This window comes from Myotis brandtii, unplaced genomic scaffold, assembly GCF_000412655.1.
Source record: "Myotis brandtii unplaced genomic scaffold, ASM41265v1 scaffold266, whole genome shotgun sequence".
Lineage (NCBI taxonomy): Eukaryota > Metazoa > Chordata > Mammalia > Chiroptera > Vespertilionidae > Myotis > Myotis brandtii.
The window spans coordinates 10,455,315-10,472,559 of record NW_005360124.1 but is presented as its reverse complement, the minus strand read 5'-3'; the positions used below and the strand labels follow the sequence as shown (position 1 = coordinate 10,472,559).

General features: G+C 35.3%; 1 protein-coding gene across 3 annotated transcripts in view; it reads right to left on the bottom strand.

Annotated features, from left to right (window-relative positions):
- Positions 1–8,522: 8,522 nt before the first annotated feature.
- The window catches only part of ZFAND5 (zinc finger, AN1-type domain 5), an 11,030-nt gene continuing 2,307 nt past the window's right edge, over positions 8,523–17,245 (bottom strand). Inside the window, exons 1-6 of one of the 3 annotated variants that reach the window (XM_005868318.2) lie at positions 15,620–15,734; positions 13,360–13,519; positions 12,830–12,941; positions 12,107–12,210; positions 9,682–9,807; positions 8,523–8,912 (exon numbers count right to left, since the gene is read on the bottom strand). In XM_005868318.2, the coding sequence (XP_005868380.1) occupies positions 8,764–8,912; positions 9,682–9,807; positions 12,107–12,210; positions 12,830–12,941; positions 13,360–13,519; positions 15,620–15,682 (714 nt within the window). In that variant the 5' untranslated portion in view covers positions 15,683–15,734 and the 3' untranslated portion in view covers positions 8,523–8,763. Of the gene's footprint in view, positions 8,913–9,681; positions 9,808–12,106; positions 12,211–12,829; positions 12,942–13,359; positions 13,520–15,563; positions 15,586–15,619; positions 15,735–17,245 lie in introns of those variants that run through there. The other 2 variants (XM_014541283.1, XM_014541282.1) reach the window with 2 other exon arrangements.

The window sequence follows — 17,245 nt, the reverse complement described above, 5'->3', positions numbered from 1 at the left end:
ATTGATATTTCTATCTTTTCCTCCCTCTCTGAAATCAGTAAAAATATATATCTAAAGAATTTTAGATTTCTAAAGAAATACATATTAACTACTGACTGCTTTTTTTTTAAACTTTTTAATAAAATCCTCTTTTATTTCTATAGGATGGCCAGACATGATGCATAAACTTTAAGAGGGTCCCACCCCAATGATCTACATTATTCTCATGCTGCCCCCAGTTACCCTCTGAAATTCCCAATTCTGGTCATTTTAAATGCTAGGGACACACAATTTAATTTTAAAATTCATCAAATTGTTTTAATAGAAAAAAAGACAAGTCTGAATTATAGATTATTGGAAAAGAAATTACACTGACATTATTACAAAAAATGAGTTTATTAGATTAAAAAAAGAAAAAGATGGGCCATGGCCAGTTTTCTCAGTGGTCAGAGAGTTGGCACGAACCAAATGGTCTCAGGTTCCATTCCCAGTCAAGGGCACCTTTGTTGACCCGGTGCCTGCTGGAGGCACCAATCTATGTGTCTCTTTCACATCGATGTCTCTCTCTCTCTCCACCCCCCCTTTCTCCCTCCCACTCTCTCTAAAAATCAATGAAAAAAATATTCTTGGGTAAGAATCTAAAAGAAAAAAAGATGTTGGGGAGCTGGATAAGAATGAGATGTAATCAGCATAGGAGTTATTTTGTATTTTTCCAAAAATTTGCAGCTGGAACACAATCATTAAAACCTTTGCCATACTATTGTCACACTTAGCAATCACAAATCATTCTCACCTGTATGAACTCGACTTACCTAACTGGGATGACTAACTGAGCTCAAAAGAAGTGTCTTCATTTCAAGAATAGGAAAATGATGTTTTATTTTTATCAGTTATTTATTGAAGCATTTGATAGTTAACATGTATATAAAACAATCCTTAGCTAAATGCATCAACCCCTTGGGGGCTCTAACAGTTGTGTTGGTCTATATGCATCAAGCTTTCCATTCATTGTCACTTTCAAAAATTCTTGTCAAAGTTGTCATCACACTGAAGGTCTGACTCATTTTTAGCTTATTTGTTCAGATCTGTCAGTTATAATTGTTCTTCTTACTTCTCTAGCCATTTTCGTTAATTTCCCTGTCTGCACAGCCCACCAAACCTCCTCCCCCAGCTGTCCCAACTGGATTTGGTATTTGCTAAGATGTCTGGCCCTGAACTCTCATATTACATTCTAGGTCTGGCTAAGTCACAAAACAGCTACTGCTCTTGGTCAGGCTACAGTGGGTGGCTGAAGTCTTTTCCTCCTTTTAAGAATATTTTATGAACTGATGAGGTTTCTTCTAGATGATCTTTTCCTTTACATTGATAACCTTTTCAATGAATAAATAACTAATAACTAACTGGTAGATATTGCAGGATATTTTGCTAACTTTATTGGCTAGCTTCCAAAATCTGGAGTGCATTATCACTATCTTTTCCTCTAAAGTAAACATGTTTTACCAATTTAACAGCGAGCATGACACACAGGAGACACTCGTTTTTTGCTGTTATTATTGCTTACTTTTCTTTCAAGTAGTTAAAAAAATATAACATATCAAATAATGAGTTTTCATTACAAGTAATATGGTGGCTGAGTTTTGAAGGTGATAGATTCCTGGTGTAAGGAAAAACAAGTATTATGATGAACCAGGCACCTTGAAATATGCTGGAAATATGAAAATGAGTATGTCACAGTCAGACTTTGTATTCCAGGGGTGTTAAATACAGGTAGCTGTTTTCATACAGTTGGCTGTTGCTACAACTTGCATGACCCATAGCTTGCATTAAACAAGCTGGGGAATGACGCATTAGCACAGTCTCAAGTTCATTCATTACTCTCATCACACCTCAGTATGGCCAGGAAACCCTTCTCCATCTGATAACTATGCCACTGGGAAATGTGGTCCCAAAGTCACCCTAGCAGGGAAAGGGAGGAAGGGGGCTCACAGAGAATATTTTTAAAGGCCAAACTTACAAGTGGTTCTACCCAGTTTATTGGCCAGACTCTGATACACAGCTAAGTGCAAGGAACCTGGGGAATAATTGACCTCTTGTATGCCAGGGAAGAGGAACTGGGTGGTGAGTACTTAGCATTACTTTTGCCACACAGCCAGAGATTATTTTCATCTGAATCTCTCAACATACACAACATTAAAAATAAATGCCAGTATTTCTCACAACCATGAGGAAATAAACATTTTTAGATCATCATGGTACTTCTCAAAGAGTTACTGCTTCTTTATTGAATCTGCTATATCAAGGAAATGTAACATTAATGATATAATTTTTATCTGTGGCAAAACTATAAGTATCATCAACTAATATTTATATAAAAACATATCTGGATCATATTCAACATAATTGTCCTTTCTGCATCATATAATAATTAAAGCAAGACTCCTTGGGCACATATTCTAGTCTTCATTATGTATTTTATGTAGTGGGTTTGTGTCTCCCCAAAAGATACATTCAAGTACTAGTCCCTGGTACATGAGAATATGATCTTATTCAGAAATAGGGTCTTTGTAGATGTATTCAAGTCAAGATGAGGTCATACTGAATTAGGATAGGTCCTGAATCTAATGACTGTTGTCTTTATGAGAGGGAAATCTGCATACAGAAACACATAAACACACTGTAAGAAGGCCACATGAAGTCAGAGGCAGAGCTTGGACTGATACAGCTACAAGCTAAGGAAAGTTAAGGATTGATGGCAATTGCCACAAGCTAGGAGAGAGGCATGGAATGAATTCTCCCTCAGAGCTCCAGAAGGAACCAATCCTACCAACTGCTTGACTTTAAACTTCTAATCTTAAGAACTGTGAGAGAATACATTTTTATTGTGTTAAGGCACTGAGTTTGTGGCTGATTTTTTTTATGGTAGCTCTGGACAGACACCATCTTTTAATTTGTCATGGATTATACACACAGGATCAGAGAAATTTATTCTTACTCTCATGTAAGGTTATTTATTTATATACTTTTTTTTCTGGCTCATCCTTGAGCTCTAAAGCAAAAGTGCTTAAGGAAATCCTTTTTTCTTTTTTCTTTTTCTGAACAGTTTTTACGCTCAACTAAAAGTAGGAATGTATCAGAAAGGTTTTCTATTAATTTCTAAGTAGACTGATAGATTATCCTAATTTCTGAACAGCGTTGGTTACATTATCAATCATTTTAGATATATACAATCTGAGGTTGTGGTGATAGTTTTAATCGGAGTCATAAGGAAAAAACATATTCAAAACCAACTAAATACAATAAAATATATTAACCAATTTTTAAAAATGACCTGAAATATCTGTCATCTTGCTGTTGACCTGAAGTATGATTTAGCAACATCACTACCTATAGTAAAAAGGAAAGTAGTACTTCACTGCATACAAGAGGAAGTCTTACATTTATGCCACAAAATGGTGTGTCTTTTACTTCCAGGACTAGAACAGAAATGCACTCTAGAAGAAAACACAAAAACAGTGCTCATTGCTTTTTATATAAATTAAAAACCAGTGTGTGTGGAAATAGCTATTATAAATATTAAATGGCATTTCTGTATTTTTATACATGTACATATTTTTAAAGCAGATTGTACAAATACAAGAAAATGCTGTCAAACTTCAAGTTACTTTTCATTAACTATCTGCTGTCTCACCCACAGAAACCCTTCTATGTAATTTAAGGTTATATAATCTTATTGCTAATCAGCCAGCAACCACTCCCACCATTCTCTCCAAAATTATAAGGTAATATTTATGAACAAAAATCACAATGACATCATTGCAGTCAAACAATTACACAAACAACAGTCAAATTAAGTCAAACATTTACATGACATGGAAGAGATAAAACAACCTTTCCAAGTTATGGTAGTTACCTAAAATGTATGTCTTGGGAGAGGAGACAGGAGAGGCTTTGTTCCTCAATGTACACCGAGAAATTTGTTTTTGAACTCTGTGAATGTATTACCAACTCAAATATTTACAACAGCAGTATGATTAACATGTTGCTATTACATTACTTAGTAGATATTTGTTCACTTTTAATACTTGCTATGAACTTCATTTAACAGACACGTGCAAAGAAAACCTTAATGAAAAGGATGATTCTAACAACCACTATGGAAAACAGTGTGGAGTTTCCTCAAAAAATTAAAAATAGAACTGCCATTTAACCCAATATTCCCACTTCTAGGAATATATCCTAAGCCTGAAACACCAATCAGAAAGAATGTATACACCCCTATGTTCATAGCAGTGCCAATTTACAATAGCTAAGATCTGGAAACAGCCCAGTGCCCATCAATAGATGAGTGAATAAAAAAGCTGTGGTACATTTACACCATAAAATACTATGCAGCTTTAAAAAAAAGGCTCTATTATCCTTTGAGACAACATAGAGGGACCTAGAAATTATGCTAAGCAAAATAAGAGTCAGAGAAAGACAAATATGTGATCTCACTTATATGTGGAGTCTAATGAACAAAATAAACTGACGAACAAAATAGATCAAGACATGGAAGCATGCAACAGACGAATCTGAGGTAAGGGGGGGACATGAAGAGATTAACCAAAGAACTTATATGCATAACCCATGGACACAGACAATAGTGTGATGAAGGCCTGGGGTGGGGGCAGGAGTAGGGAGTTAATGGGGGGAAAAACGGGGACATGTGTAACACTTTCAACAATGTAAATTTAAATAGTGGAAACCAAATGTCCACCAACTGATGAATTAATAAAGAAAATATGGTACATCCATCTATAAAAAAAAGATTCTGGGATGGGAGTGGCTGGGGAGAGGTCAATGAGGGAAAAAGGAGTCATATATAATACTTTAAACAATAAAGAATTTAAAAAAATATTCTAATTACTTCAAACAAAATTTTAAAGTTGCAGATCTTTACCTTTTCACTATAAGACTCAATGTAACCAATCTCACTCATTCTCAGATAATTTTCTTTCCAAGTTTTAGAAAGTATCATTCTAAGATTAAAATTAATGGTTCAAGAGAATGAGAACATGTCACAGACTTGGAGAAAATATTTGCAGAACACACATCTGATACAAATATTATCCAAAAATATAGAAAGAAATCAAGAAAATAAACTTAATTTAAAAAAAGGGCCAAAGACCTTGCCTGACAACTCACCAAGCAATATATACAGGTGGTAAATAGGAATATGAAAAGATTCTCCATATTATGTCATTGGAGAAACATAAATTAAAACGACACCACTTAACATCACTTGGTGTTTACCCAAAGGATTTAAAAACTTACTTCCACACAAAACTTACACACCAATGTTAACAGCAACTTTATTCATAATTGCCAAAATCTGAAAGCAACCAAGATGTCCATCAGTAGGATAAACTATGGCACAACCAGACAATAGATTATTCAGCACTAAAGAGAAATAAGCCATCAAACCATAAAAACATGAAAGAAACCTGTGCATTTTACTAAGTAAAAAAAAGAAAAAAAAACCCAATCTGAAAAGGTTACATACTATATGATTCCAACCATATGACATTTTGGAAAAGGCAGAATATGGACAATAAAAATAATTGCCAGGGATTGGGGTAGGGTGTAGGCAGCAGTGGATTCTACGGGGAGTGAAAATACTGATACAATAGGTACATATCACTCATTATACACTGGTCCACAGAATGTACATCAACAGTGAACTTGTAAACAATGGACTGTGAGTGATTATGAGTCAATGTAGGTTGATTGGTCTTAGCAAATGTACCACTCCTGTGGGAGATGTTAAATGGGGGAGGCTATACATGTGTGGAAGGGAGAAGGTATATGGTTAATCTCTTCACTTTCCTATCAAATTTACTGTGAACCTAGAACTGCTCTAAAAAAACTCGTCACGAATTTAATAGGGAATATTTACTATATGCTAGGCAGTTACCATCCTTATTTACAGATGAAGAAACCTAGTTCCAGGATTCATCACCCTCTTAACCACACACTACTTGAGTTCTTTCCTTTTCAAATTGATTCACTATGGGAAGCCCACCTCAAATCCGAAAACCAAGGGCTCATTTTTACAGATTAAAGCCCACTGCAGAATAGATTTGACGAAAGGCATAGCCCAAGATCATACAGCTAATTCATGTCATCATGGTTTGTCCTAGCATTTTTGCGTAACATTTTTGAAGGTTATGCAGCTATCTTTGAGAAATATGGTAACACTTAAAATGCTTAGTATCTCAGTGTACATCCCAAAGTTAAATCCCCTTTTTAGGCTTAAGAAACATTCAGATTTGAATACAAGTTTACATAGAATTGAATCTTCCTAGCTGCCTTACACACTTGGGTTTCCTTTCCCCAATTGATGCTTCTGACAAATTAAATCCTGTAAGATCAAATCTGTCCTCAATGTTTCTTATAAAAAATGATTTTGCAAACATTTATTCAATGACCTTTATAGACCGATGAAGTCCAAAAGGCAATCACCTTCCCATGTCTTCTTTATCCCCCACATACTACATCGATATCAAAATCTTAAGTAAATGTTGACAAGAGGTAGCAGTGAGAGGAGGAAGTCATATTTTTAAACCTTGTCACTCAACTGTGATTCTTCAGTATCCTTCATATTTCAGGAGATACTATCCTTATATGTCATAGACTTCTATTTTCAAAAGTATTAACACCCAAAGAACTGTGACAAATAACAGTGAACCAGGATAAGAATTTCTATTTCAAACTCCATTACTGAAAAGCCATGGTTGTCCTTGGCTTCAGTTACCCCCTGGGCAAAGTTAGAATACGTAACTGTTCTTATTATCTCTTATGACACCTTCAAAGAGCAAACTCATGGATCCATCTCTACATCAGAACCATACCCAAAACAAGTAAAACAAAACTATACCTGTTTTTGTACAAATTGTCATGCCTAAAGTGTTATCTATAAAATAAAGAAAAAAGGGGGGGGAGGGTAACAGACCATAATTGTTCAAATTTCATTCCTTTTACGTAAGTGCTAAGACTTTTAAGATCCTAAAATAGCCTAATCATTTCTTCAAAAACAGTTGTTGCCTATTATGTACCATACTTTATATTTTACAAAACTCAACACTCATGGTTCTCACCTGAACATGTTGAGAAGGCAATGAAAAAAAAAAAAAAAACTTACAACAGCCATGCAAAGTCTACATATGCAACTAAAAAGTTGAATTTGAAACATTTTCTAATCACCCCCCCGTAGGATTTCTAACTATGGCTTAAAAACCCAATGAACAAGTGGAAGTTTCCCTCTGTACATGGCTTTTATTATTTACATAATACAATATAGCATCAATGCTGGGTAGCATGATTATGTGCAATACATAAATATGAACTATCTGTACACATCTGCAAATCTAACTCAGAACTAAGGTACAAAGATTTGAAAGCAAAATTGAGTGCTTTAAGAACAAAAGTAAAACTAAGACTGAACACTGCAATAAATCAGAAGTAGTGCCTCGTGTACATACTTAACTATTTACAGATGAAAACAGGCATTACCACAACACTAATCTAACTATACTCATTTATATATAAAAAACACAAGTTTCATATATCACAGAAAACCTTCCATTATAACACAGAAGTGATATTACCAGACAAGCATCAATGAAGTATACTGCCTCTTCTAGTTGTTATTGTACAATGCTGTAAATAATGCAGCCCATGCAACACACCCAAGAACACTAGTCCTATACCCAAGTACAATTAATATGATAAAGCAGCCCTCTGCAAGTGGTGCTGGATACCACTAAGAAGTCTACTGCAGCCATGTTGGTTATGATTTTCCATGCAGAAGGGTACAGTTACATTAACTGAAGTCTTTTAAAAAAGCTCTAAACATTCTTTCTTCAACCAAAACATTCAACAAAAGATGCACATGAAAAATTAACTGTTCAGATACCTTTGCAACTTAAAATTCAGATGCATGTTACTCAACAGAGCTGCTGTATGTGAAAACCAAATGCAGAGTTTTAATTTCTTCTTGTAAACAAATTAATCCTAGTGCAGTTCTGTGCTACACATTTTTAGCAATGAGTAAGTAATGCAGACATCTTCTGGTGCAGGCCAACAATAAGCTTAAAAGACAGCTCCAGACCCTGTTGCTTGATGGTTTTACTCATAACCAGTTGCAATGTCTACCTTTCACAGAATGTCTTTGCCAGCTTTTAGGCCAATTAGCCATGCTTATATATGGCATCAAATACTGGTTTCATGGAAAGTTCTGATCCTCTTTTATCACCTTCTTCCTGCTTCCAAAGAACATGTTGTGAAAATTAACAGTGAAGTTTAACTATGGTAGAAGTAGACTGCCAGTCCTTTTCTGGTGTACCATTTTTTTAGAAAAATACAGGCACATAACACTAGCCAAAGATTATACCTTGATACATTCCCAAGAGGCAGATATGCTGCAAACATGCAGAGATTTCATGTTTTGTTTGGCACGTGGGAGCTAAATTTTGTCCCTGTTATCTGTGAAATTCAATTTGATATGCAGATTTCCATCCAATTTTATTCAAGGGAGGGCATATACATTTTGTAGGGCTGTATCTATCCAATTCTGCCTGTAACAAACACCCAAACATCCTAAAATATCAATTATAAGACAGACAAGTAGTATAAAGTAAAACTCTGGAGAACATCAAAGGAAAATGGCCATGCATCTGCTCTTTAATGTTTTCCTACGATATATTAAAATAAAAACAAAGTTTCAGTCTCTTCACAAGTAGTAATTTATATTCTCTGGATTTTTTCAGCCACAACAACTGGATTCTCTTTTCTGATTTTTGCTGCAGCTTCTGCTTTATAATCATATGGACAGTTGTGCTTGTCAGAGTAACGGTGAAGTCCACAAAACAAATTTCCACATCGGCAGTCAAACCCTGTACACACAAGAGGAAGCAGAGTCACTTGGGAACTTGTAGTAATTAAAAGGAAAAGAAAAAAGACTTACTCACTATAGAAAAGGAACCATCTTTCATGGCTCTTTGCAACAAGACAAAGTCTGTCACTTCAAATTGTGAAACAGCTTTTAAACCACCTTTGACATGGTGAGAAATTCAAATAACTATTCTTCCACAAACTCCCATAGATATCACACAGGGTAGAAATTACACAAGCTCTGGAATCAGAATGACCTGGATTTAAATCCTCCTTCTACTGTATGTTAACTAGGTAGTTTCATGTGAAAACAAGGGAAAGACAACCAATTAAAGAAAACTAAAAAGTATCTAGAATATTTTGTGCCTGGCTCAAAGTAGGCACTATTTAGTTCCACTTCCTTTTTCACGGGAGAACAAAGGAAAGAATCAAAAGGAATGTATTTTTATCAATCCAATAAAGGAAAGTAATTCATAAGGCCTCAAGTTAAAGGATTTCATGTGATTAGGGAGACAAATGGAAATCAAACTAAACTTCCTTCCACTATCCCCCTTTGTAGTCCATTCCAGAAGCTTTCTATTACTGAAAGTTGGGATCCTGAAATTTCACAATAATTATTTTGCCGTTAAAACAAGTGCTTTATTATCTTATTTTAGAAGATCTGGAAGATTTTATTTTATGTGTTAAGACCAATCAGCCCCTTATGAAGAGACCAGGAGCTCCCTGTTGAACCCTGCTGTAAAATATACAGTCTATTATATTGTTTAATACCTGTAAGGCCAACTTTCTTTCTGCACATGAAACATCTATTCTTCTTTGGTTTGGGTAACTCAGGAGCTTTTTCTTCACTTTGAGAAGTACTAGGTTGAGAAACTGATGAACTGGGCTGAGTAACAACTGAAAAACAAGGGTACAAATTAGAAATTTGTCAAGAGTTCACTGACTACTAATTAACCAATTAGCTAAGCTGAAAAAAATAAAAACACCTAGGACTTTTTACTTTTATATCAGAACTTTCAAATATAAGAATTTCTTTCCAATCAACATACTACTTGTTCCGCTAAATTTTATAAAATTATCACCCCACTCAAATTCCTTTTAAACTCCTCTAAGCAGCTAGTACTAAGAAACAAAACCCCAATTCTAAAAGTTTTTAAAGACCTAAGAGATGTTGGCCACATGCTGTTTTTCCATGTTGCAGCTGCCTACATATAAACGTCTTAATTAGGGCTGCTGAAATTCATTACTACTAAGTAAATAAAGTTAGCAACTTCTGAGGTACTTGACTATAAAAATGTCCATTTGGTTTTAGACTTACAGGAAAAAGAAAGATTGTGTAGGTAAAACCAGCAAATTTTGACAAGTGAAGCCCAAATCATTAATCACTATCTTCTGATCCTAAAATGTCACAATAATTATTTTGCCATTATAATAAGTGTTTTAGTGTCTTCTTCAGAAGATCTGGAAGATTTCTTTTTTAAGTTTCTTTTGAAAGATTAGCAAACATTGTCTTTAGGACAATATAAGTACTTGTGCAGTTTTGACTTTAGACTGTTAAGGATTTTATAGACAAAACTAAAAAAAATTTTTATTTTCTTTAAAAGTCCACTTGTCTACATGAAATCAACAGAATTTGTCAATATGAAGGTAAAACTGCAGATTACTGGAGTTAAGCCCATATTACCACCACTAGTCATTTACCAAATCTAATTATACTTTTATAAAATTCAACTACATTAGAAGCACTGTAAACTGAGTTTTAATATTAATCCAAACCCCAACAATAGCAAATTAATGTATGCAATGCTAAAATTACTGCCTAAATAGGTCAGCACCAATGATAGTAGCAGTAAGTCCAAACTCTAGAGATAAGCCAATTGGTACAACTTATTCTAAAAATTCTCCCCAAATTCATAACTCATTTGCATTAGTAATTTATTCAGTGAGATTAATAGATTAACAGAATATTCCACCTATTACTTATTCCTAACAATCTACTATGACAACCTCAATATAATTTTTCCTGATGGTATGACAATAGTTTGGGGGTGGGGAAGAGTGATAGCCATTTCCTTGGCCACACCTGAAAACTAAACAGTGGTTCCGTAAAGATAAGAAGGGGTTTAAAAAAAAAAAAGAGATATAGAAAAAGGCAGAGAAACCGTGAACTACAGAATTCCTACGAAGAGAGAATAAATGCAGAGACTAGCTACAGATCTAACCCAGAAGAGTACTGTTTCAAGGACAGACTCAAACCCCCCGCCCCCCCCCCCCCCCCCCCCGCCTTAAAAGCCACACACATACACACAAATTTGGTCTGCTTTTTCAGAAGGATGGAACTCATTTCAAAATATCAAATATGGATTCACTTGCCCAACTTATAAATTTTCACCTTAACTTTATAAATTAAGATTGATGTAGTTCACATAAGCTTGTGATGTTAGAAAAAGCTAGCCTACAAAACAGATTATGTATCCACTGACATTATTTCCATACAATAAATTTTATATTGTGTTCAATCAACACTACTAGGAAATAATGAATTGATAAAAAATGAAATAAGTGAACTATAATATACATAGATTCTTGTTCTAGGCCAGCACAGGTAATTCATACAAGTCAGTCTTCTGGCTAATACATTTAGAGTACTCATGGTTGCTGTATAAGTTAAGCACTGACTCAAAATCACTAAAGAAAACAAAAAATGCCTTTCCATACTGAGTTTTAAACTCTCACAAAATATGGGATCCTACACTTCAATTTGAAAGTTTTATGTTTAATATGTTCTATTGCTTGAGTATTTTCTACAATATTGACAATATCAAGACTGAACAGCTACTGTTTTTGACCTAAAATTTTCCAGCTTTGAAATTTAATCTACATAATTTTTTCCAAGTTTATGAACAATGACTTCTCTAATGATTTAGATACTTTTAAAATATGACAGTAATACATTATTTTAAGTTCATTAAATTCTTAATATTACTGGTGTGGGGGATGGTGGGGGGTGGGCAGAGAAGAAAGAAGAGAATAGAATGACTATTTTATACTCTCTAAAGAGAGTGGCTCTTGCTTGGCCTGTATTTTTTGGCTCTCTCCCTCTTTGGTCCTTCAATGGGAAGGAACAAATCCCCCCACCAACCCTATCTCACACTACCGAGTCCAGAACTGAACTAGTATTAAACAAAAAGCATACCTGGCTCTGACACCTCTGTTTTCGGGGTAGTTATTTTGTCCTCTCTTGAAATGCTCATTTCTGTCATTTGCTGAGTTACAGGCAAGGCAGCCACAGGCACATTTCTATTTGAGTTCAAGCAAACATTTTTAAAGATGTTAAGGGTACTTCTTCGTGAGGTAAGTTGTCAGTTCAACTTCAAATTATATATTATTTCCAACATATTCAAATGGAGCTAAATAATCTAAAATTTTAAAATACTGGATGCTCAGCAAAAATGGTTGAGAATAAAGCAAGCAATTTGATAAATAGCTCATTTCAAGGCTGCATATCTGTATAAGTCACAATGTTTTATTTTAGCCAACTAATAATTTTTAGCTGTGCCTGTAATCTGTTTAAGGGCAAAAGGGGGCAGTTTTGCCAAAATGCCTTGTGTGGCATTACACTAGTCTGCAGAGCCTCACTCCTACAACTTCTAAACCTCAATTACAAGGAAATAAAAGCACAGCATTCTCAACACAGCATCCTTGGTGGTATAGAGTGCGTTATGATATACATCTTTACTCAATCACCTACAACAAGATCATACATTAAAAGATTTTGAAATCCCTGACTGCAAAGCCAAGGGCATTTGATATATTAATATCCTTATTATATATGAACACATAATTATAACTGTATGGATAGCACAGATATCTTCATTTCCTCCTATTACCATAAAAACTCTGAAATGCTCAATCTTACCTTGATTTTTCAGATGTGCTGCCAGCAGCACCTTCACAGTTGTTTAAACTAGTGTCTGCTCTTTGCACAGATGCAGAATCTGAGGTAGGACTGTTGGAACCACTAGCTGTCCCTATTTAAAAAAAGAATTTGTAAGAAACAAAGCAATACTATATTCAGTATCAAGACTATTAATAAGTAACAAATACTTGCATTTAATTAAGTTAGTGATTTAAGCATTTTCATTGTGCTTCAGATTCCTACACTTGAGTATCCAAAAAATATATTAAAAAGTCATATCCAGTGAATACAAGTATGAAACAAAATCTCAAAAAGGAAAATGAAAAAGCTAGTCAAGATGCTTGTTGATAGTCACTCATTCCTGATGTAGTTATACCAAGTACTTGGGCTGTTGTTTTAATTTCAAGCTTTTCTCAGGTCTTCTCTCTTTGGGCTTTCAGCATTGATTCTTGGTCTTAAGCCCCAATTCTTGGCTCTATGTTTTCTGTTCACCAATTCTTCAAATGGGTTTTTCCTTGGAAACAACTTACCCATTGGGCTCATTCTGCCACTATTCTGCTGCCTCTGAAGATGCTCTTTGTAGCAAACAGAACACATTCCATTTGCCCTAGGATTCCCATAAAAGCCACATCCTGTACTACACAGCATGGGCCCTGGGGTCTGGTTAGTCTCCTGAGCCATATTTTTCTGCTATAAAGAAAACAAAAACAAAATTTTAGAAACTAGCATTTAACCAAAATAAAATCACTAAATTAGTATATGATGGCCCCTAGTTTTTCTAAACACCAAGTCTATTTCTAAGTCTATTTAATTCCAAATTAAAAAAAGTAGGGCAAGAAAAGTATGAATATTTTGCTGCCTTTATAAAACAAAAGGCATGAAAGGAATTGTTTTATAATAAAGCTTAATAAATAATGACCTATAATGACTTCACATATAATGGTAGGGCAAAAAGATTCTACATTTAAACATTAAAATGTTATTTATTTCACTTTTTCAATTTCTGAAAAGGTTACTCTGCCTGATACCACAATTACACTTAAATCAATTTAGGCAACTGATATCCAAGTTCCTTTCTGCTCTCCTGCACATTGGTTAAAAATATTTCAAATGAAACTTGCAAATGGGAAAAACCTACAATCTTAATTACTGACACTTGAGATCTACTAGTGGTTCTTTAAATTAGTTGTATACTAGATGTAGCGCTAGAGTTTTCTTAAAACATCTGAACATACTTGGGCCCAACTAGTAATCCAACAATTCTGCTACAGGGCTGACTGTAGTCAACTAGTAATTAAACAATTCTGCCGACTGAAATGAGAGCTGGTAGATGACCTAGCCTTTCCTGTTACCTTGGAATCAGCAAGTGAAGCTCTTAAGAATTCAGGGGGTCAGCTGCTTATGCTTTTATGTTCTACATTTGAGGTGAGAATCTGGGTCTGAGTACTTTTAAAGTCAGTGCCTAGAAACCTGCAATGCTCAAATTATCAGCCATAGATTCTCAGCCAAAGACTAGCTCTTGAAACTTAACAAGTGCCTGTCTTCTTCATACCAGAAAATGAAATCTTTTTAAGCTCAATTCAATAAGGCAAAGAAAGTAAAGCAATATAAACACACAACCTTTAGTAATAGTTAATAGTTAATGCTAGGTTACCAGAAAAAACTTTATACAGAAAGCACACTCTTGCTTTTGCACAAGTCTTATTAAAATTAGCACAAATATATAAAAAAATTAAAAATTAGCACAAATATAATATTTTGCCATATTTAGTAAATTTTCCTGAGTTAAGAGAAAAACACACACTATTAATATTTATGAATGTACAAAGCATACTTAACATTTTATAAAAAAAAACCCCACCACAGATCATTTGCTCTAACTTGTCACTCATTTAAATGTACCTTACTGTTGATAATAAGATCATTTATGATTTATTAAGTTACGAACATTTCAAATAGGTGCAGGAAAGTACTTCAAGTTACAGCTTGCCATCTTCTGGAATTTTATATGGCTTTTTCCAACTACCACTTCTAGAATACACTCTTTAGGGAAATATTACAAACAATGTCTTAATTATTAGCAATTTTTATTAACAAAATTATTTTTAAAAAGGGTGGAAGAGGACTAAAATTCTCTGACCTGGCTGAAACCTGACAATTATACCCCCAGTTAAATAATAGTAACCTTTACTTTTGTTAGCAAAAAGACACCATTTTCAACCTTAAAAATATTTCAAGCCAATCAAGCTTGTACGGAGAGTGACCAAGATCCTCAATTTACTTCAGACAACAGTATTAATTTAGGTGACACTGTCTCTTTAAATAGTAAGTGGAATTTAGCTGACTCATTTTGGAGCAGAGTAGTGTAAACATTTCAAAATCCCTTATGAAGTTTAATAAACACTTTCAGTTGTGTGTTTTTTTTTATTTGAGCATATGTGCAAAAAATGCTTCAACTAATAAATTATGTATTTATTTGCATGCCCTCTACCCAAAATGTATGAAGCTTTATCCTAAAAAAACAAGTTGGGCCATTCCTTGAACCCAGTTTAAGAATTATGCTAGCTCACTTTCTATACAAACTTGCAGTGTCATCCGATAGTGGCTTTAAAAGCAAATTGGCCTAAATTTGAGCCAACAAACATTAACATTTGTCAATCTGATTCTTAAAATCTTTTTTATGTAAATAAAATGGGGGGGGGGGAAATCTCATCCAATGATTTCATCCACTCACTTCGACATGCAAAGTATTCCACCTTTCCTTCTTCAGAAAGCACAAAACACATCTACCTTCAATTCACTATAGTCTTCAACTCTGAGACAACAGGGTATGTCTTCTAGATGGCTTCTCATCTTGTAGACTATTTCCCCCTAGAAAGCCAGCTTTTAAATGCCATCACATGTGCACAGCTTGCCTTAATATTTCTCAGGAGCTTAGATCACATGGGCGGCGCTTCAGCCTGTCACAAGGCTGCAATGTGACAGGCTGAGCTGGATGGAGGATCTCACATAAAGCCTAGTCAACAGGGGCCTCTGAAATCAGCTTCTATTTATATCCCAGAGCCTGCCAACTCCTACACAACCCCAAAACCTAAGGATGCAGCCTTCATACATCTAATATAATAAGAAAACAAAACAAAAAGATCCCATTTAGGCTGCTATAGTTTTTCTCTAATGTAGGGAGGGTTAGCGAACAATCTCAAATTCAATCTAGAAGATGCAAGCAGGCATCATTAATCACTCTGAAGCCAAAATGGTCAGGGTTGTTTATAAAAACCAAGCACAGTGGAGAGAGCATCAAGGCAGAAAGAATACTTATGTTTAGTGGTATTTTTGGGGGGGAGGGGGGAGTAGGGGGAGCTTGCCATAAGGTACTATGGTTTCCTCCTACTTGGCAATGTTTTAGAAAAATACAGTACCCCTACTACTTAGTACCTTTAAAGTTGATAGAAACTTGAGCATTATGCGTCAGCTCTATCACGTATAAGTGAAATTTATTTTTCTTGTTTTGGCTTCTAATCCATAGCTTCAAAAAACAAACCAACAAAACTCCAAAACCTGGCATGCAACTGAAACTCTGGCATGCAACTGAAACTCTCCAGCCTCAAATGTAATTTAAAAAAACAACCAAAAAACTCTAAGAAATCATGGAATTTAGACACGGTACAAGATGTTAAGAATGCCCACTCACCTGAAGTTGATACCTGAGTTCTAGCCTCTAATCAACTTCTAACTAAGCCAGTGACCTTGGGCAAGTCCTCACTTTCCCTATCTCAGTTTCCTTTTTATCAAATGCAGTACATTAGTGTGATTTTAAAAGGCTCCTTTCCAAGCTTAATACCGGGCCTCAGAGACAGAAAATAAGGGAAAACTACAAACAAATCCCTTTTCAGGGCCATTTAAAGAAAAAAAAATTCAAGATAAACTTGCAGTGCTTTCCCTAGTGAAGTTCTAAAATCCTACTTTTTAAAAATGAAGTTTCAGATTTTTTTTGTGTGTGTAGATTACCCGAATGCCTGGTTTAAGAACAGGGGCTCTGCGACCTATATTACTTTGCACTTCTATGTCCTTAGACCAGATTCTTAGGAGGCATTCAATCAGTAAAAAGATAACCCGGGCCTTTCCCAAAAACACAACTTCACGGAGAAGGGAGCAGAGAATTTCACGGGCACCAGCCTAAATGCACGAAACAAAGGGGAAGGTGCTCCATTTCCTTCATGAAAAGGGATCCTGGGCGAGAAATGCCAGCGACGCTGGGAAAACTGCAGCCCAAGGACAGAGAGGCCCCCTCCCCCACGTTCCAGCGGGTTTCCGAGCACGCTGGGGTCCCACAGGCCTCGCACCCTCGGCCAAGCTCGGGCCTCGCTCAGGAAAAGCCCAACGGGGCCTTCTCCAAAAACTACTGAGTCATGCACA